The following is an 18,891-nucleotide window of genomic DNA, read 5'->3' as shown; positions in this document are numbered from 1 at the left end:
TATGCAGTACGGTCACACCTTAGCGGTTAAATTCCCGTTAGCGAATACAGCCTCCCATTTAGCGGAGCCACACTCCATTTAGAACATCGATACAACTAGTATCGATAGTTATCTATCATACGAATCGACTTTCGTCCGGCTCTAGTTTTCACGCTCGACGTTTTTTCGTTTAAAATCGCAAAAAACACAAACAAATCAGTGATAAATAATATTGCAACCAAGCGGTAGCTCAAGCGGAACTGGCGACGCATTAATTGCGATTACGACTTAAAAACAATCCAGTGTATGTGCACTTCAGTTGTTGACTAACTTGCCACTTCCTTTTGCTCGCAACAACAAAACAACGCAAAAGAATATTTTGAGCGGATGTGCGTGAGTGTTTGTGTGTGTGCGAGCGAGATATCATGCACTTTGTGTAGAAAAATAAAAGTATAAAAAAGATGCCGAGCATTTAGATAATAGTTCAACCGCAAAGTGAGTTATTTACATGTGCTGAGTGGCTAATTTAATAGTATATCTGATAATATTATAAGCGTGTTCCACGCGCATATTGCGATGTGACGTAGGCGTGGAAATTCCTGTGTGAAATTTTTCACCACCGCACGGCTGTGTGGGTGTGTGTGTGTGTGTCTGGTTGCCTGTGCATTTGTGTGAGTGGGTGTGTGTGGGCTACGCCGCAAGTTTGTTTTCGTTTGCTTTTAATTGCCGAGAAAAAGGATTAATTGTGGCACTGAAAATGCGTGTTACTTAATGTAACGTGCAAACATGCGTGAATATTCATTACATAAATGCTAATTTCTCCATACATTCTTAGGAACATAAATATGTGCTTAAGTCTGGGCGCTTTTCATTATCTACGCACTTTGCATATTTGTGGCTTAAAAAATGTTATTTTGCTTTTGCTGCTTTCAAAAATTCAGGATGTTGAATAACTATGAATTGAATTGCAAAATCAATATTATGTTTCATTAATAAGGAAAGCTATAAATGTTATTAGTTTGTTTTTGTTAGCAATTCATACTTATCAAGTTAACGTTGGCAGAATTCCCCCAATTCGTTAAAAACGTTAATCCTGTGCGTCAGAGAATAGAAATAGATCGTTGCACATCAGCCCAATATAGTCGAAATCGAATATACAATACATATGACAACTAATACTATAAATGGATTTGTAATTCTTAAAGAGTCCAAAAATGCGCCTGTTTTTGCCAAGAAACTTGACTTAACCGCAATCGCTTTGCTTGGCTGACATTTCAGCGCTTTTGAAACGGACTCCAGCTGGGTAACTCGTGTGGCAAACTGAACCCGAACCGGCAGAGGCAGCGGCAGCAGGAACAGGAGCAGGACCTGGACCAGCGGCACTGGCAACCACCTGGCCAAATGGGTGGCAACAGCACAGGAGCGAACACGAGCGCCTTTAGCGCAGGCGGTTACATTGGGCCCACGTCGGCCAGCAGTCATCACAGCCTGGGAACTTCATCCGCAGCAGCGGCGGCGGCAGCAGCAGCAGCAGGAAGCGACCTAATACCCGCACCCATTGGCACGGGCCACGCCATGGGTGTATCCTCGTATGCGTACGGAGGCACCAGCTGGGAGGAGTTCTGCGAACGACACGCCCGTGTGGCTGCCTCGGATTTCGCCAAGGCCTGCATCACGTACATCAATGGCAATCTGCCGCCCGAGGAGGCGAGGAACATCCAGCACCGCAGCTTTGCTCAGAAATTTGTGGAATCCTTCTCGGCGCACTATGACACGGAGTTCTTCAAGCGGAGGAGCACTCTGAAATCGGGAGCGGGCTCGCTGGACTTCGAGGAGGAGCACGAGGTGCCGAAGCTGCTCTCAAAGTCTCTACTAAGACGACTATCATTCAAAGGACTGCGCAAGGGCAAGGTGAGTTGATGTTCTTCTCAAATCACATGATTATCATACTTTCATAAGACATGTTTTGTTGGCCGACTGTAACCATTAAGAAGGTCACGAATCACGAACGAAAAGTATGCAGATAAAAGCATTCACTTTAGCATTCTTTGCATTCTGTCCATAAGTCCGATTAGAGCTTACTGAAGTGGTATTACTATCTTCTACTCGATGTGTTAAATACGACACGATTATCAGAACATGCTGTCAATTATGCGAGTCTTTCTTTCAAGTTTGCAGCTAATAAAACATTTCCCATTGATTAGAAAGCGTTTGGGTGCCAGGATGCTTGATAGTCGGCAACTCCGGCTATATTGTCACCACTTGTTTTAACTGTCAAAGATTTCTCTGCTGCAGGCCTTCTTCCACAAGAACTCGGATGATGTGGACGGCAGCGGTGGCAGCGGCAAGCAGAGCAAGACGAAGCTGGCGAAGATCGTGGTGGAGTGCCGCAAGGAGGGCACCGTGAACAACCTGACGCCGGAGAGTCTGGATCAACCGACGGGCTCACAAAAGTGGGAGAAGTGCCGACTGGTGTTGGTCAAGGCAGTGGGTGGCTACATGCTGGAGTTTTACACACCTCACAAGGCGACGAAGCCGCGCAGTGGAGTCTTTTGTTTCCTCATCTCGGAGGCGCGCGAAACCACGGCTCTGGAGATGCCGGACAGGCTGAACACGTTCGTCCTGAAGGCGGACAACAACATGGAGTATGTGATTGAGGCGGAGAGCGCTGAGGAGATGCGTAGTTGGCTAGCCACTATACGCTACTGCATGCGAACGCCACCCACTCAGCAGCCAACGATCGAGTCGGACGGTGTGATGGCGTCCGCCATGCAAACATCGCCCACAAATCCGAGTCCCAATCCCATTGGCGGCATTCAGAATCCCCAGTACCAGCAGCAGGGCGGCTCCAATGGCAATCTGGTGGGAGGCGGAGCACCGCTCACCTCATCCCTGTCTGCAGACAGTGCTTTGGGCCAGGGAGGAGCCACATCTGCCAGCGAACTAAATGTCATCAACGAGTTGGGCACCACACCGCCCTCGGGGCCACCAGATATACCTGTGCGACCCCATCGTGGTGAACAGCGCCTGTCCGCCTCCAGCAACTTCGATGGCATCGAAGGCACCGAAAACGATGCAGATGTGGCGGATCTGACGGCCGAAATGAGCGTATTTCCCTGGTTCCACGGCACACTGACGCGATCGGAAGCTGCGCGAATGGTCCTGCATTCGGATGCGGCCGGACATGGATACTTTTTGGTGCGACAGAGCGAAACGCGCCGCGGTGAGTTCGTCCTGACCTTTAACTTCCAAGGACGGGCGAAGCACTTGCGGCTCACCATCTCGGAGAAGGGTCAGTGTCGGGTGCAGCACCTGTGGTTTCCCTCGATCCAGGAAATGCTCGAACACTTTCGCCACAACCCAATACCTCTGGAATCGGGCGGCACTTCGGATGTGACTTTAACCGAATGGGTGCACTCACACAGCAGACTGAATGATCCGACGATGGCAGCAAATCATGACTCTGGACAACTCAACGATCTTTCCACGAATGGCAATGGTAATGGAAATGGAAACGGCAATGGCAATGGCTACGATAATGGCCAGGGATCATCGACGGCATCAAATGCGGCCGGAGGAAGTGCATCGGGAGCTGCTGGCGGTGGCCATCCGTCGCCGAGACATGTGAGATAGCCAAAATTTTGGAGTCAATTCAGTGTCAGTGATGGTTTTTTATTTTACTTTGATTTCAATTAAGTATTTATCATTTCATATCAACTGGGCTGGGGCTTGAACTGTGAACTGCTGAATGTGTATAGCTTAGTAAATAACTCAAATTTAATTATATAAACACAACAATTGATGCCATAGTAAACTGCTCAATCAATAGAAGTTACAAATTTAAATTACGAGCTGCATAACTTGCATAGCTCAATTCCAAACAAATGTTGGTAATTTTAAAAGAGAATTGGCAACTCTTTGTTTCGAGTAAACATTTTGTATTTTTGTTAATTTGTGTTTAGTTTGATTTGATTGTCGCATGCTTCATGTTTCGCCACACACCCCAGACCGCCTTAAAAATTCTGCAGACTAACTAATTTGATTTATTTTCCGTACAGTGCAACGAAGTGATTACCATGAATCTGAGTGTTCGCCTAAAGACAAATGAAATCGAACTGCCACAGGAGCCAACACACGTCTATTTTCCGGAGCAAGTCTATTTCCATTTGGATCCCACAACGCTAACAGTGCACGGATCACCGCCAACGGCCCAGAACTTCCTGGACCAGCCACATCTGCGGGCCTCGAACGCCTCCCTTCAGGCAGCTGCCCATCATACGGCGGGCTCCGCCAGCAACCGGCATCCCAGCGATGGTGGCAGCAACAGCGGCGGAGCAGCAGGTGGATCGGGATCCAGTGGTGGAGCCGCCGAATGCACCGGACGGGCCGTCGATAATCAGTACAGCTTCACCTAAGTCCGCGCGATCGATCCTCAACTGCATTTCGTGGCTTTACCAGCGGAACTTTACTTTTGTGCCATTTTAATCATTGTCCTGAAGGAGAGAGGAGAATTGTGTTTTCTTTTTTTCGCATCCAATGTGCGTTCTTTGCTTTCTTGATTCACTTGTTTCTATTTTAGTTAGTACCTCTTTTGGAAGACATGAAGTAACTGAACATTATTATGTATACATTATATAGCTAAATGTGTGTGTTCATTTTAAGTACATCAATGTTGTATGTATAGACAAGAAAAACCTACAAAGAAAAACCTAAAAAAAAAACGCAAATGAAAATTGTACGATTTTTGTGGGCACCAAAGGTGCGACTCATGCGAATCCTAAAACTTCCTGCTTTACAAAACAAAAATACATACATATATACTATACTTATAAATATAAATTATATATACATAAATATATATTGAAATTGGTAAACTACAATAAATGAAGTTATGTAAAAGTAAATCTCAATTTGTTTAATTTTGTCGGTCACTTTACATAGCTTTCATAAAAATGAATAACATTTTGTTGGTTATAAGATGTACTTGATGTTCTTTAGAGTTTCGCTTAATTATTTATACTAAGGCTATATCGTATTAAAATTAGTTTATAATGTTTCAAATTTTCGTTTTAAAAACGTTGTTATGGTTTGCGCCCGTGCTAACTTTACAGCGTGGTTTTAACGAGTTGGCAGGTCTACTTCTCTAACAGTTTTTGTAATTTCTGACCTACGAAGCGATGGTCACATTGCCATGCCGGCAAGAGGCAAAAAGTTGATAATTCGAGGAAAAACTAAAACTCTCGAAGGATATGGAGCTGGAACTGGACGTGCTGGATTCCCTGCAGGCATTGTCCTACCAAGGACCCTGCCTGCAGCAGGAGAATCTGAGTCGCGCCCTGGACGCGGGTATCGGAAGTCCGGACTTGCGGGCGGTGATCCATTGGCTCGCCCACGAATTGCACATATTGCGGAAAACCGATGAGCGCGTGAGTTCCAGCAAAGCGGATAACGATGAGTTCGCCTTCGAGCTGTCCCTGCTGCTCACGGAGTTGGGCTGCCCGTACCGACGGCTGGTGCAGGGAGCCATAGAGCAGCGCTTCCAGGAACGGCAGGCACTGCTGCAGCTGCTGGAGTACCTCACATCCGAACTGATGACCACCAAGATGGTTCTGAAGTCGCAGCCCGTGGGTCCGGCCTGCAAACGCTCGAAAGCGGACTCAAATGTCCAACAGGCGGTCGAAAGTCTAGCTAAGGATTTGCAGCTAGGCGAACTGCCCAAGAACATCAATACCAAGCTGCTTTTCGAGAAGATAACACCCCGTTTGGAGCAGGCCATTAAGCAAACTAATCCCCAAGTGCTCAGCGATCCGCTGTTGAAGCTAAAGAAGCCCTTGACTGATGCACAGTGGCGAGTTCTGGAGTCCCTGCATCGAGAACTGGAGGCGGAGTACAATCTACGCCGGCAGATGATGACCACGCGCCTGGAGGCCACTGTACAAAGCTTTCAGTGGTCGGAGTCCATGCGTCAGCGCTCCAATGAGATCATGGACCGCTTCAATCGCAAGATGAGGGAGCTGGAGCAGTTTAGAGTGGGCGGAGAGCAAACCGACATGGTGGCCCTGTTGGCAGCTCGCTCCGATCTGGCCATCATCGAGAAGACGAGCTCAGCGAATGTGAGAAAGAACACGGCATCCAAAATACAAAAGCATGTGATTGGTCAGGTACCCGATCGCGGCGGCAGAGCCAATGAGCATGCTCCGCCGCCACCAGAGATGCCCTCGTGGCAGCAGCAAAGGGCTAGTGGTCCTCCAGGTGGCGGACGTGGCGGAGGAGGTAATTTTAGAGGAGGCAGGGGAGGAGGCGGTGGCGGTGGAGGCAGGGGTGGCGGTGGAGGAGGAGGAGGTGGCAACTGGCAGCAACCTCAGCAGCAGCAGCAATATCAAAACCAAAATTACCAACAACGTGACCGCAGCCGCGAAAGAAATGACCAGCAATGGATCGAAGGTAGTGGGCGTGTGCAGGGCACAGGCTGGAATCCGCAGGGCGGACGTGATGGAGGAGGACGAGGCAGAGGAGGAGGCCGTGGAGGATACCGTGGCGGGCACCGATGATTCCTGACTGCAAAAAGACGCAACTTAGACCTTAAACGACTGATCCTCTTGTAATCTACTAACATTACTCATCGTTGCTGCACGCATAACCCAGTTTAACTTATTGCGAAATCTAATGAATTTGTTTATAATTGCAAATGGACAGCTATTTATAAAATAAACTATATATGTCATCTATTTGCCAGCAAATCTCGCGTGTCGATGGCGCTTTTTGGAAATCTGGGTTAGGTGTTTCACTTTCAATGGGTGGTGATTAGCCACCTCAGGTTTACATTATAGTCAAATTAATCAGATAGATAATGGGGGCAACGGCACAAAGCATTCAGTTGTTATAACCATGCTAATGTTATGATATGTGACTTGAATTTGATATTACAATTTTTTTAATTTAACAATTAAATATTCAATAAGGAATAGATTTCTGTCAACGCCTTGTTAACATATATTAAGTGCTAGTTGGAGTTAGCTATACACTTAAATGGTGAGCTAGTTAAAGTTTAGCTATGCATAGGTTTGGTTATGACCTTTAACTCCTCAAGATGTATTGATAAAGTTAGACATACTTCCAATTTGTGTAATATAATTACATTTTTCAAAGTGCAATTCGATATTATTGAACTGTCAACCACTGCAGAACGTCTCAATAACGAGCTTGTGATCTTGCCCTCAATCCCCGCAAGAAGTACGCCCCTGTGGCAGGTAACCAAGCATCAGACCCAGACACACGCGACACTCGATTGCCATTAGCGTCCAATCCAGTCATCAAATGTGCCGGCTATAGCCGGAGTATATCTCTCAATCTGTCTATATATATTGCCACCACTGCGAGCCGCAGGCCGGTGGACAATTAACGTGGTCAATCGGCGTGAAAACCATGTCGAAGTCATCATGGATGCGACGAGTCGGGCGCTTGGATCAGTTCAACCGAAGCCCCAGATCGGTGAGGTCGCAAGTTTCCCACATTCGAGTCCTACTATCTTAACCAGCTCAGAATGCTCATTAAACTGATACTCGCGTTGGTAATTGGCTATGGCGGCATTTTTGCGCCTGGCAGTGCACAAAATCTGTTGGATCGACTGCGTCCGGTGAATATGACCCGCTTCGATGACGGCATTAAGGTGGTGTCCGGCACCAAAGTGAAGCGGTACGAACGGCTGACGGTTCCGCTGGGAGGTCCTGTGGGCATTCCAGGACCAGCTGGACTTTTGGGACCTCTACTGCCACCACAGCCATCGTATTTGGGTTACACCTATGTGAGTATTTATGGCTATTCAATTATATCTTGATATACCCTTTATTTAATTTATATATGTACCTCTATTAATTTGTAAATTACACACTCATTTAGCTAACCATTTAGATTTCTTTTGTGTTTTGTGTTCCAACCATGGAATTACATTATGTTGTGCAGATCAATTTTCAGTGAAAAGAGTTGTATTTCCCCCACTCACACATTTTTTGCAACTACCATTTAATTTTATAATGATGTGAAATGCTAATTGCGCTTGTTATATGTCTGAATTTTAATTTCTTTTAGCAAGTTATACACTTTTTATGTCAACTTTTAAATTGTTTAAGCAGTTTGATCTTGACTTTATTTTATTTAATTTATATTTTCCAGCAGTTGGTGCCTCAGTGGCAGGCGGGTTCCAAACTGGTGGGCGATGGGGAAGGAGCGGGCGTGGCCGGAATGGTGTCCTTTGTACAGCTACCCTACAACTCGGACATTAGGGTGACGATCAATGTGACTGGATTGCCGCCCGGCAAACATGCCCTGCACATTCACACCTTCGGAGATCTCAGCGATGGTTGCAAGTCCACTGGCGGGCAGTTTCCCAATAACTTTGTAAGCTTCCCTCTAAACGTACTTCAATTTGATATGATTTAATATTCTTTGAATTCACACAGCTCGGTAATGTGGACACCAAGGATGATGGCAGCATCTCGGCGGTGTTCCAGAGCATTTACCTGCAATTGTTTGGCATCAATGGCATCGTTGGACGGTCCATAGTGATACACAGCAAGGCCATCGATCTGAATACCGCTCTAAATGCAGAGGTCTTCTCCTCCTCCCTTCAGGCGATGCCAAATCCGCTGGCCTATCAGAACGAGGAGAACTCACTGGGTGCTGCCATCGCCTGTGGGGTAATTAGTCTTATGAGCACAGCAGCCAGTGCGTCAGGTATGACAACAGCTGCCCCAGCAGCACCTGCAATGGAAAACCCAGAGATTTAACTTGTATTCATATGCACTCTCTTAATAAATAATTTGTAGTTACTCAATTGAGGATTTGATCAGCGCCCGTGATCAGTGTCCAAACAGTTTGTTTTATTGTTTGGTATTTATAGTAATATTTGGCTACATTACACTTAGATTCGCATAATTAGCCAAACTGTTATGCTGTTCCAACTTCCACGCGTTTCCTGATCGCCCAATATCAACCAATTTCGAGCTTATCAAATTCAGCTCAGCTTTAATGGCCATTACGTGCGGCGCATGCGCAAAGGTCTGGGTCGCCCAATGGGCCAAAACTTTCTTCGTCGGCTGCCCGCGCATCGAGTGGCCAGTTGCCCCTGGCGGTTCGCGATGTTCGAACGCGAAAGTAAAAGTCTATCCAGCCTGGTGCTGATAATACTGCTGGCCTTCGGCTCACACCTGGCTCAATGTGAGTCCTCCAAGGAGTCCTCCGATTCGCCGCAGGCCAAGTTCGAGTGGCCCTCGTTTGCGTGGATGCGAAATAAAACCACGAAGGTTAAGCCCTCGTTGGACCTGAAGAATGACTACAGCCAAATGGAGTTGGCCAACTTTGGCGACTTTGATCGTCATCCCTGCAGAAGAGTTTGCCAGGAAGGGCAATCGCAAAACTGCTATTACCAACTGGTGGTGCACAATTACCAGAGACTTGGACCGGAGTGTCAGAGGTGTCAGTACGATGAGCGTGCCTGTGCCTCGGAGCATTGTATTTATGGCGATGGAGTGGCCAATCCGGTGATGGCTGTTAATCGCCTCGTTCCAGGACCACCCATAGAGCTCTGCGAGAATGACACTGTTGTCGTGGATGTGCTGAATTATCTAAGTGAGCCAACAACGATGCACTGGCATGGTGTGCACATGCATAGAACCCCCGAAATGGATGGGGCACCCTTCATTACCCAGTATCCTTTGCAGCCTGGCGAGGTGCAACGCTACGAGTTCCAGGTGGATCGAAGTGGTTCGCTGTGGTACCACAGCCATGTGGGCTGGCAGCGGGGATTCGGAGTGGCTGGTGCTCTGATAGTTCGCCAAACGCGACAGGAGAATCAGCACGCGCAGCTGTACGATTATGATCTGGTGGAGCACACCCTTATGATCCAGGATATCTTCTACGAGTACAATCTGCAGGATGTGCGGAATATTCTGGTGAATGGCAAGGGTCGCAATCATCTTAGCCAACTGCCCGACAATGATAACCGTCATCGGTATGAACGACTTCGAGTTACTCCTGGCTATCGCTACAGGATACGAGTTATCCTCAACGGCATAGCCAATTGTCCCGTGGAGTTCTCCATCGAACAGCACAGACTCTTGATGATCAGCACCGATGGCAATGACATTGAACCCGTGCTCGCCGATGGCTTCTTCTTGACCTCCGCGGAGCGTTTTGATTTCATTTTGGAAGCCAACCAGTATAAGAAAAACTATTGGATAAGAATTAAAGGCTATGAGCAGTGCGAGGGTCGAAATCTTTATCAAGGAGCTGTGCTCAGCTATCGCGGATCTGCGCGCTCTGAGTTGCCACAGGGTGATATTCTGGATAAGCAAGCCAGTCGGGCTGCAGAGGAAGATCCAGTCTTGGTCAACGACTTTCGATTTAAGCCTGCCAATTCCAGTGCCATATCCTCACTCCGCCAGTCCTTGGACAAGGATAACAATGTTGGCACCGTGGCTCTGCGATCCGTGGATCCTGTTCCCTGGACTCGTTACACCAAGTTCCTGACCCACTACTCCAGTTTCGGTTCGCGGACAGCGCCAAACGGAGAACTGCAGTTTCAAATCAGTGATATTTCGTATAATTCCCCTGCAATTTCCCTGCTGCAGGGCAGGCATCTCTACCAGGACGATGGGTACTTCTGCAATAAGAGCTCCCTGGCCGCAGAAGGACGAAATTGTGAGCGTGAAATTTGCGAGTGTGTGAATGTGATGCGGCTGCCGGCCTATCGTCCTCTGGAGATGGTTGTAGCCAACTACTTGGATAGCACACATCCCTTCCACATACACGGCTTCACTTTCCGTTTGGTGGGCCAAGGAGTACTGGGCAATCTCAACGATCTGCGCAATGTGAGTAAAAGTTATAGAAATAGTTAATCTTCTATAAACTTACTATCCTTTTTGTACTGACAGATTCAGGAGCTGGATCGCAGAGGTCGTCTCCCTCGCTTATCGGATGACAGCGCTGCCGTGGCCAAGGATACTGTGCAAATTCCCGGACAGGGATACATCATAGTTCGTTTCATCTCCAATAATCCTGGATTTTGGCTATATCATTGCCACGTGGAAGCACACGCCGTCCAAGGAATGGTGGCGGTGTTGAAGATCGGCGAGGATCACCAGATGAAAAACATTCCGGCACGTGTGCGCTGTTGAGCATTTGTTTTTTTATTTATCATAATCATTTCCGCCACTTAAAATGCACACTTTTTGTATCTGGGTGACCTGATTTTGCCAACTAGAGTTAAAAGATTATTTATTTGAATTATTTATTTTTTTGAATTATTTATTTATTTGTATTATTTATTTTGTTTAACAATTAAAGTTGTATCTGTTGTTGCTGTATGTACTTCCGTTTTTATCTTTAACCTTTCCAAATTCTAGATTATTGAACTTATTAAACTCAGTACCGGTTATACACAAAAGCATGTTAATTTTAAAACTAATCGCTTGGCCTTAACTTATCTGCTTGAGGCACTCAGAAGTGTATTAATAATCTAAAGAAGAATTTACCCCCATCAACTGGCGCGTTGTTTTTGGCTATAAAGCCATTTAAAGAGCGGTAGTTATAAATTTTACGACCTCTACTTCTACATGGGAAAATTGCTTTTTGATTAGAAAAGTCGGCTGACATCCATCGAATTATAATTTGCATTTGAATGAAGTATGAAGTGTGAATTAGAAATCTGATCAAGCTTTTTAACAATGAAGTGAGTCTACTTGGCGATGTCTAAGTTGCATCCGTTGGAGATAAGATTGGATTGGATTTTTTTAGATTTACATAATGTCAACTTCTGGTAACTAATTGGCGGCAGAAAAGTGTAGAGTAGACACTCGAAAACTCAGCCCAAAAAGTATGAAATACCATTTCTTCGAGTGCCAGCTGCTGTACTCGATAAGAAGAATTTGAAACAGTACAGAAGTTAACTGGGCTCTATTGAAAATTCGAAGGGAAATCCACAAACCTCATTGGGGATATATGGTTCTTATTGTTGTATGTGATAAAGATTATGATGTTCCGAGCACTTGAGTTTATTCCTTTTTAATTGGCTTATGTAGTTGATCGGTTCGTATCAAATGAAGTACTTAACTAAAGTGGCCGACTAATGTGTTTATAAGGAAATGGTTATCAGAAATTGTTCACCAGTTCAGCCGCACCATGTATAGATCTCACATCGCTGTCTGTTGTGCCTTAGTTGGCATTTTCCTGGGAGCAGTGGTTCAGTGTGCTCCTTTTCCAGATGATCCTGCAGAGGTCGCCAACTTTTATGAATTGTTCAATAACCCCGATGCTCTCCTATCGCTGACCAATGGCCCCGACACTGTAGGTTTAACTCACATTTTTTTTGAGATTGATATATTAACAATAAGCTTGTTGCAGATTCATTTCATCGAGGAACATGGCTATCCAGCTGAGCGACATTATGTGACCACTGAAGATGGCTACATCGTCAGCCTCTTCCGAATTCCGTACTCGCACAATCTCCAGAACCAGGACGAAAAGAGACCAATTGCTTTTATACAGCACGGTCTATTTGCCAGCTCCGACTTTTGGCCAAGTTTGGGACCGGATGATGGGCTTCCATTCCTGCTCGCCGATGCTGGATACGATGTTTGGATCGGCAATGCTCGAGGAAATAGATATTCGAGAAACCACACCTCTCGCTCGACAAGTCATCCGGACTTCTGGCGCTTCAGTTGGCACGAGATTGGATACTTTGACATCGCCGCCGCCATTGATTACACCCTGTCCACGGAGAACGGAAAGGATCAGGAGGGTATCCACTACGTAGGACACTCCCAGGGCACCACAGTGATGTTTGTGCTGCTGTCTTCAAGGCCGGAATATAACGACAAGATCAAGACGGCTCACATGCTGGCTCCGGTGGCTTTTATGAATCACATGGACGATGCCATGGTCAACACCTTGTCTCCTTACCTGGGCTTCAAAAATGTCTACTCGACACTTTTCTGTTCCCAAGAGTTCTTGCCGCACAACGACTTCGTCCTGGCTCTGATGTACAGTGTTTGCCTGCCGGGTTCGATTGTTTACAGATTTTGCAGCAGCGGTAGTGAAACAACTGAGGAAACAGGAAGAACTAACTCAGTGGGTTAAACGAATTCCTATGTTATTTATTTTTATTAATTGTGTATTTCTCATAAAGACCGCCACTGCATTGACGTCTGGAGTGATGCCTGCTGGTGTCTCCACGGATCAAATCCTGCACTACATGCAGGAGCATCAATCGGGACATTTTCGGCGTTTCGATTTCGGCACCAAGAAGAATCAGAAGGCTTATGGAGCGGAAACCCCAGAGGATTATCCAACTGAGCTGATCACAACTGAGATGCATCTGTGGTATTCGGACAACGATGAGATGTCCGCAGTTGAGGATGTCCTGCGGGTGGCCGAAACGCTGCCCAACAAGGTGATGCACCACATGGAGGATCCACTGTGGGATCATATGGACTTTGCGCTGAACTGGGAGGTGCGTCATTATATCAATGATCCTATAGTTACCATTCTGAACGAGTACGAGGGAAAGTGATACGGACATAGTCCAAATGCCTAGTTTTACTTAGTTTTACTCGAGGTGCACTTCTGTTGATCCCATCATATCATATTATAAACGGATGTATCACACTTCAGCATTGAACCGATTTGCACTTCACACTCGACACATATTATATTTCCTGCATACCCAATGTACTATATACATACATGCTTACTCAAATCATAAGATTTCACTCGACTTTCCTTACTAAGAAGGAACTTCCCCATTAAGAAGTTTGGGTTATAAAATACACGACTACTGCTTTTTAAATCTATAAGTGGTTTCCTAATCTTACACCTTTGAAGGGGGCACACTTTTTTTAGATTATCTGAACTTGTCAAGTGGCTTAATAGTTGATAAGCCAGTCAGTTTATTGAGGCATGTCGTTTTGGAATACGTCAAGCTAAATAACTTTTAAAATGGGTTATTTATCTTTTATTTGGTAGTTTATGTTTTTGAAATTTTCCAAAATTCCAAAAATATAAATGTTGCGCAGGACACCGTAACTATTTGAGTGTTTAATTCGTTTTATTACTTTTAGATTGGCACGTTCTGTTATTTTGTGGATTATCTTGACAGTCTAAATATATATAATCAAACCACCGATAGTAAGAGCTACTTGAAACTAAGCCACCTGGCTTCCTGGCACCTCTACAAAAGCTGAAAGTCATGTGTTTGCCAACAGTCAGTAGGCATCGGACCATTGAGGACATAAGTCAGTAGAATGAACCGAGTTACGGCAAGTTTACTTATCCTGGCTGCTCTTGCCGTGGGAGTTCATTCCGCAGCCATAGATGCACCGATTGACTTTTACAAACTGTACGATAATCCAGAGGCCCACATTAGCCTCAAGAGCAAGGCAACAACGGTGATTTGGATATTGATTGTTATTTAATGAAATTAAAGTTTAAAATATAATGACCCACTTCAGGCTGACCGCACTGCCGCCCACGGATATCCCTCAGAGCATCATCACATAGTTACCGAAGATGGTTACATCCTGGGAGTTTTTCGCATCCCCTACTCCCACAAGTTGCAGAACCAGAACGTGAAGCGACCCATTGTCCTTCTACAACACGGATTGTCGAGCTGCTCGGATGCTTGGGTTTTGCAGGGACCCGATGATAGTCTACCATATTTGCTGGCGGATGCGGGATTCGATGTTTGGATGGGCAATGCCCGTGGAACTTCCTATTCGAGAAACCACACGACGCTCTCCACGGATCACCCACTTTTCTGGCAATTCAGTTGGCATGAGATCGCCATCTACGATATAACCGCCATTATTGACTACGCCCTTGGTACGGAGAATGGTCAGGGCCAGGATGCCATCCATTATGTTGGTCATTCGCAGGGTACCACCGTATACTTTGCCCTGATGTCCTGGATACCCGAATATAATGATAAAATCAAAACCGCTCACATGTTCGCCCCGGTGGCCATAATGAAGAACTTGTCCAGCAGATTGGTGCGTGCCCTGGGTCCATATTTGGGTCACAGGAACACTTATTCAGTGCTTTTTGGCTCACAGGAGTTCCTGCCTCATAACGAGTTCCTCATGGCCATATTCTTCAATATGTGCCAACCGGACTTTATGTTGCGTCCTGTGTGCGAGAGTGCCGTGGCAACACTTTACTCAGGAGGTCGTGTGAATATGGTGAGTTATATTTTGAAAAAAATTGTATAATAGATTCTAATAGTTGGTAAATCCTTAGACTGCTATGCCGGAAGGTATGGCAACACATCCGGCAGGCTGTTCCACCGATCAAATGCTGCACTACCTCCAAGAACAGCAGTCGGGCTACTTCCGGCTATTCGATCATGGCACCAAGAAGAACCTGAAGGTCTACGGATCTGAGGAGCCTCCAGAGTATCCTGTCGAGTTGATCGATTCCCTGGTGCACATGTGGTACGCCGATAACGATGATCTGGCCGCTGTGCAGGACGTCGAGCAATTGGCCAAAAGATTGCCCAATAAGGTGATGCACCACATGGCGGATCCGGAGTGGAATCATGGCGATTTCTCCCTGAACAAGGAGGTTCGCAAATATGTCAACGAGCCAGTTATAGCCATCATGGAGGAATTTGAGTTGGAGAACGGTGGGACGTGATGGATTGGTTGCCTAATCTCAGATGTACTTCATACATGCGGTAGTCGGATTTATTTTAAGTTTACAGATAAGCTAGTCACACTTAACCAACAGTTATTTACACAGAGAAAATATTTCAATATATTTATATATATTATTTAACATAAAAAAGTCGATAATAAAATAAATATAGAAACAAGTTCGAACGATAAGATGTGCAGCTTAACTCCTTATAAACTTTAGCTCATGGATAGCCAACTTTTCAGACGCTTTTCCTTGTAACCACAACCGCTTTTCATTCCCCCCTCGGCCACTTCACACATTTGATTTTTCCACTCAGCCAACTTCTGATTGCCAGTTGATAGCCGGCCAGCCGAAGGAATAATGCATATTCAAGCTTTTCATTCCCATTTCATGGTTCTTGGCATCATCGCATCTCCCCCAAGGGCCAAGTCGATTTCTGGGCTTTCGTCTGGCCATAAATGGGCCCGGGTGGATATCTAACAAAAAAAAAAAAAAAAAGGCAGAGCATGATATTAAAACAGAGTCTGGCTTCTGGCTAATGGACGTTGGTAGATGGCAAGTTCAAGGCCACGAGTTGCGTGGGCCATGAATACTACCTAAGTCCGAATCTGGATTTGATTTAATTGGTCTTAATTTGTGGGCCGTGCAATCAATGGCACTGAATAGTTCTGTCTGCTGAGAAATACGCCAGCGATTACTTAACTGGATTAATTGAAGTTTACATGGCAGTGTGCTAGTGCTAATTTAGGAATTGTGTTTTCGGCGTTTAGGTAGAAATTGAAGTATTTTTTGCCTCGGCAAAATGTTTTTCAGCACTCAGTCAACGAGGCGTGGCAAGTAAAAAACACACGGAAGCGTTAAATTGGCTCAAGTGTGCACAGCGCAAAACACACACAAAAACTATAAAGATATAGGAACAGGAGGATGCGACTTTACGATACCTACTGTTAACTAATGGGTATGTTGGGTGTACTAGGTCGAAGGTGATTGTGCGGCTAGGACTCGTAAGAAAATATGGGAAAACTAAAAAAAGAACTTTGAAGGAACAAAGTAGGGAAATAAAAAAGAACCATATTTCGGTGGTAAAATTTGTTAACTTTTTCGGAAATTTAGTCTACCCTCTAACTGTTTAAATACTGGGTGTAGCAATGGAAAAGCACACAAGAAAAACTGAGCCAAAGTCAAGGCAACTGCACGGCGCTTTGAGCAAATGGAGCTGCAGTTGCAGACGGAAATGGGAAAATTTCCAAACACTAACTGCACAAACATTCCGCTGACTTCAAAGGGCTGAAGTCCGCTGGGTGGTCGAAAGCTTTTCCCCGAGTTAAGCATTTTAGGCGTCAAGTCATAAGGCCAAAACAGTTGCGGTTCCCAGACAAATTAAGGCAAACCAAAAGGGTCAAGTGATGGCGCTTCTGCCACTTTTTGCCCATTATTTTGCATATGCTAAACTCGGCTTTTCATTTTCGCCTGGTTTTCACTTTGCTCGTCGTATAAAAATAATTAAATTCTGCCGCACATTGTGGCATTTGTTTTCTTTACTGTGTTTTTTTCCAAGCGCCATAGTTACAGTGGCCTGGTTTTTATATTGTGGCTGCCAGTGGCCACTATCTATGAGTTAGTTTGGCTCCTAAATTCTACACATAAGTGCTTTACACACGAATTTAATTCTGATTTTATCTTTGGTTTTATGGCTACGGTTACACTGTTCATTCCATCTGTAATCTTTATTATTTTACTATTGGTTTTTGTCTGGTCGCTAATACGTCAGATTATAACTATTTATAGAACATATATGCAAATATTCACGGAAGGGGGAAGTGTTTCGTATTATTACATGTATTATGTGATACGAGGTGTGGTTTAGTTTAAAGTTGACTACTTTTCTCCAATATTCAACTTTATTTCGATTAATTTAGGTTTTTCCTGCATTACTTTATTTGCCAGCTAAACGATTTAAATTTATTTTCATGGTTAATTTAGTACTAACGTCTAGTGAACTTATTTATTTATTTTGCACTGTTGCTCACATCTTAAACTGGTCTTCTTGTGCACCAAATAATTGAAAGCTCTTACTGCTCCTTTCGTTTTTTGAAGGCCATCCTTGGTTACAAGGGATTAGCTCCGCAGAAGATTACCGAAAAGCCGAAGTCACGTTGTGTGCGTTTTGTAGGTTTCTACAAATTGAATTTACCTCCTACATTCACATTCGACCCTGCAGCAGACGTAAGTAATTGCAGTAATTGATTGTCAAAAATCAATTAGTTGTTGTGCTGGCTAGTTATGCTGTACCTACTACATATATATAATATAATACCTTACAACATATTTCGCTGGAAATGGTTGCCTTTGTGCAAGTGCAGTCAAGTAATTGGCGCACAATTCCCGGTATGATATCATAGCCATTGTGCGTCCATTAATGTGCATTAAACCCAATAAAATAGCGTACACATCTGATTGTGTTGAACTTTAACTTGATTTACTAGTCATTGCCGATCGGATATGGCCATGCCAGCTAACTTGGTTGGACATTTATTGCATCGAAACTTTAATTCTAGAAATCAAATTACTGTGAAATGGATGCCAACATTGGTGAAATTCGTGCACGACCTGGTTTGGCGCCTAAGGAATTTAGTATTAATTTATGGCACCATGTACATCACGCATGTGTCACGTCCTAACCTTGACTGATCGCATTTGGTAAATATTTGGTATTCCTGTCTAATCTCCAGCAAACACAATGATTTGGCCCACTCCGCAACGCCTGATTAGCGTGTTGCCCCCGGGAGCAAGTCCACACACCACATCACCATTCAATTTTTATCTGAAACCAGTAGCAGCCCGTTTGAGTCAGACCTCTGCGTATTCCGGTGGAAATTTACCCTTTTTTTGAAGTTGTAAAATCTATTTCATTCCAAGGGATATGCATTTTTATATACACTCTCGCGCCGGGGCCGTAAAGCCACAGACACGACACGTCCGCGTACAAAGAAAGTAATTTACTATCTGGCAAATCTTGGTCTGGCCAGAGATATACACACACACACACATGCTGAGAGATCACACCCTGAATGGGGGGTGTGCACATATTTACTTATCTATCCCCAGATTCAGATCCGACATGCCCCTGGCAATTTAGGCGATAAAGCTTTACACAAAGCCTCTGCCCACACTCTTACAAGATTTGCGTGAATTACGATCGGCCAATGTGACGTGGATGCTGAC

The 18,891-nt window shown here is 45.0% G+C and overlaps 5 protein-coding genes and 2 long non-coding RNA genes across 14 annotated transcripts; 5 read left to right on the top strand and 2 right to left on the bottom strand.

The window, feature by feature from the left end:
* Positions 1-124: 124 nt before the first annotated feature.
* Positions 125-4,883, top strand: LOC6538454 (SH2B adapter protein 1). 6 transcript variants are annotated; one of them, XR_005561778.2, is made up of 4 exons: positions 125-474; positions 1,258-1,890; positions 2,260-3,675; positions 4,038-4,110. XR_005561778.2 is itself a non-coding variant. In XM_039376718.2 (4 exons), the coding sequence occupies exons 2-3, from the start codon at positions 1,381-1,383 to the stop codon at positions 3,610-3,612; spliced, it is 1,863 nt and encodes a 620-aa protein (XP_039232652.1). In that variant the 5' UTR covers positions 125-474; positions 1,258-1,380; the 3' UTR covers positions 3,613-3,636; positions 4,038-4,110. The 6 variants fall into 6 exon arrangements, 4 of the variants coding, with proteins under 4 accessions (XP_039232652.1, XP_039232650.1, XP_039232651.1 ...); XM_039376718.2 differs by having other exon boundaries at positions 2,260-3,636; XR_006245252.1 differs by having other exon boundaries at positions 126-474; positions 2,275-3,675.
* A 271-nt stretch (positions 4,884-5,154) lies between these two features.
* Positions 5,155-6,719, top strand: LOC6538453 (protein FAM98A). Its single transcript, XM_002098941.4, has one exon. The coding sequence runs from the start codon at positions 5,229-5,231 to the stop codon at positions 6,528-6,530; it is 1,302 nt and encodes a 433-aa protein (XP_002098977.1). The 5' UTR covers positions 5,155-5,228; the 3' UTR covers positions 6,531-6,719.
* Positions 6,720-6,831: 112 nt separating this feature from the next.
* On the top strand, positions 6,832-8,849 carry LOC6538452 (superoxide dismutase [Cu-Zn], chloroplastic). Of its 2 annotated transcripts, none has more exons than XM_015193366.3 (3): positions 6,832-7,783; positions 8,155-8,376; positions 8,439-8,849. In XM_015193366.3, the coding sequence occupies exons 1-3, from the start codon at positions 7,523-7,525 to the stop codon at positions 8,763-8,765; spliced, it is 810 nt and encodes a 269-aa protein (XP_015048852.1). In that variant the 5' UTR covers positions 6,832-7,522; the 3' UTR covers positions 8,766-8,849. The 2 variants fall into 2 exon arrangements, with proteins under 2 accessions (XP_015048852.1, XP_002098976.1); XM_002098940.4 differs by having other exon boundaries at positions 8,152-8,376.
* On the bottom strand, positions 8,263-11,049 carry LOC122319621. 2 transcript variants are annotated; one of them, XR_006245254.1, is made up of 3 exons: positions 10,909-11,049; positions 8,499-10,838; positions 8,263-8,397 (listed from the first exon to the last, which is right to left on the bottom strand). It is a non-coding gene; the product is annotated as an uncharacterized LOC122319621 (long non-coding RNA). The 2 variants fall into 2 exon arrangements; XR_006245253.1 differs by having other exon boundaries at positions 10,891-11,024.
* Positions 11,050-12,156: 1,107 nt separating this feature from the next.
* On the top strand, positions 12,157-13,546 carry LOC6538450 (lipase 3). Its single transcript, XM_002098938.4, has 3 exons — positions 12,157-12,321; positions 12,379-13,104; positions 13,163-13,546. Exons 1-3 carry the CDS (start codon positions 12,157-12,159, stop codon positions 13,544-13,546), a joined length of 1,275 nt encoding a protein of 424 aa, XP_002098974.1.
* A 679-nt stretch (positions 13,547-14,225) lies between these two features.
* Positions 14,226-15,838, top strand: LOC6538449 (lipase 3). Its single transcript, XM_002098937.4, has 3 exons — positions 14,226-14,420; positions 14,484-15,209; positions 15,268-15,838. The coding sequence occupies exons 1-3, from the start codon at positions 14,277-14,279 to the stop codon at positions 15,661-15,663; spliced, it is 1,266 nt and encodes a 421-aa protein (XP_002098973.1). The 5' UTR covers positions 14,226-14,276; the 3' UTR covers positions 15,664-15,838.
* LOC120322025 lies at positions 15,760-18,694 on the bottom strand. Its single transcript, XR_005561779.2, has 4 exons — positions 18,549-18,694; positions 18,349-18,490; positions 17,989-18,288; positions 15,760-16,142 (listed from the first exon to the last, which is right to left on the bottom strand). It is a non-coding gene; the product is annotated as an uncharacterized LOC120322025 (long non-coding RNA).
* Between the last annotated feature and the right edge of the window lie 197 nt (positions 18,695-18,891).

The sequence above is a fragment of the Drosophila yakuba genome, chromosome 3R (genome assembly GCF_016746365.2).
Source record: "Drosophila yakuba strain Tai18E2 chromosome 3R, Prin_Dyak_Tai18E2_2.1, whole genome shotgun sequence".
NCBI classification, from domain to species: Eukaryota; Metazoa; Arthropoda; class Insecta; order Diptera; family Drosophilidae; genus Drosophila; species Drosophila yakuba.
This window is presented reverse-complemented; position numbering and strand designations above follow the sequence as displayed.

What these genes read in the sequence shown, in the direction of transcription:
- LOC6538454 (XM_039376716.2), top strand. Translation starts at nt 1,381, where the DNA reads ATGGGTGGCAACAGCACAGGAGCGAACACGAGCGCCTTTAGCGCAGGC. An exon ending in AAGGACTGCGCAAGGGCAAG is followed by an intron (nt 1,891 to 2,259) that starts GTGAGTTGATGT and finishes TAACTGTCAAAG; the next exon opens with ATTTCTCTGCTGCAGGCCTT. An exon ending in GCCATCCGTCGCCGAGACAT is followed by an intron (nt 3,604 to 4,037) that starts GTGAGATAGCCA and finishes TTTTCCGTACAG; the next exon opens with TGCAACGAAGTGATTACCAT.
- LOC6538453 (XM_002098941.4), top strand. Translation starts at nt 5,229, where the DNA reads ATGGAGCTGGAACTGGACGTGCTGGATTCCCTGCAGGCATTGTCCTAC.
- LOC6538452 (XM_002098940.4), top strand. Translation starts at nt 7,523, where the DNA reads ATGCTCATTAAACTGATACTCGCGTTGGTAATTGGCTATGGCGGCATT. An exon ending in CGTATTTGGGTTACACCTAT is followed by an intron (nt 7,784 to 8,151) that starts GTGAGTATTTAT and finishes TATATTTTCCAG; the next exon opens with CAGTTGGTGCCTCAGTGGCA. An exon ending in GGCAGTTTCCCAATAACTTT is followed by an intron (nt 8,377 to 8,438) that starts GTAAGCTTCCCT and finishes GAATTCACACAG; the next exon opens with CTCGGTAATGTGGACACCAA.
- LOC6538450 (XM_002098938.4), top strand. Translation starts at nt 12,157, where the DNA reads ATGTATAGATCTCACATCGCTGTCTGTTGTGCCTTAGTTGGCATTTTC. An exon ending in TGACCAATGGCCCCGACACT is followed by an intron (nt 12,322 to 12,378) that starts GTAGGTTTAACT and finishes AGCTTGTTGCAG; the next exon opens with ATTCATTTCATCGAGGAACA. An exon ending in AAACAGGAAGAACTAACTCA is followed by an intron (nt 13,105 to 13,162) that starts GTGGGTTAAACG and finishes TTTCTCATAAAG; the next exon opens with ACCGCCACTGCATTGACGTC.
- LOC6538449 (XM_002098937.4), top strand. Translation starts at nt 14,277, where the DNA reads ATGAACCGAGTTACGGCAAGTTTACTTATCCTGGCTGCTCTTGCCGTG. An exon ending in TCAAGAGCAAGGCAACAACG is followed by an intron (nt 14,421 to 14,483) that starts GTGATTTGGATA and finishes GACCCACTTCAG; the next exon opens with GCTGACCGCACTGCCGCCCA. An exon ending in CAGGAGGTCGTGTGAATATG is followed by an intron (nt 15,210 to 15,267) that starts GTGAGTTATATT and finishes GTAAATCCTTAG; the next exon opens with ACTGCTATGCCGGAAGGTAT.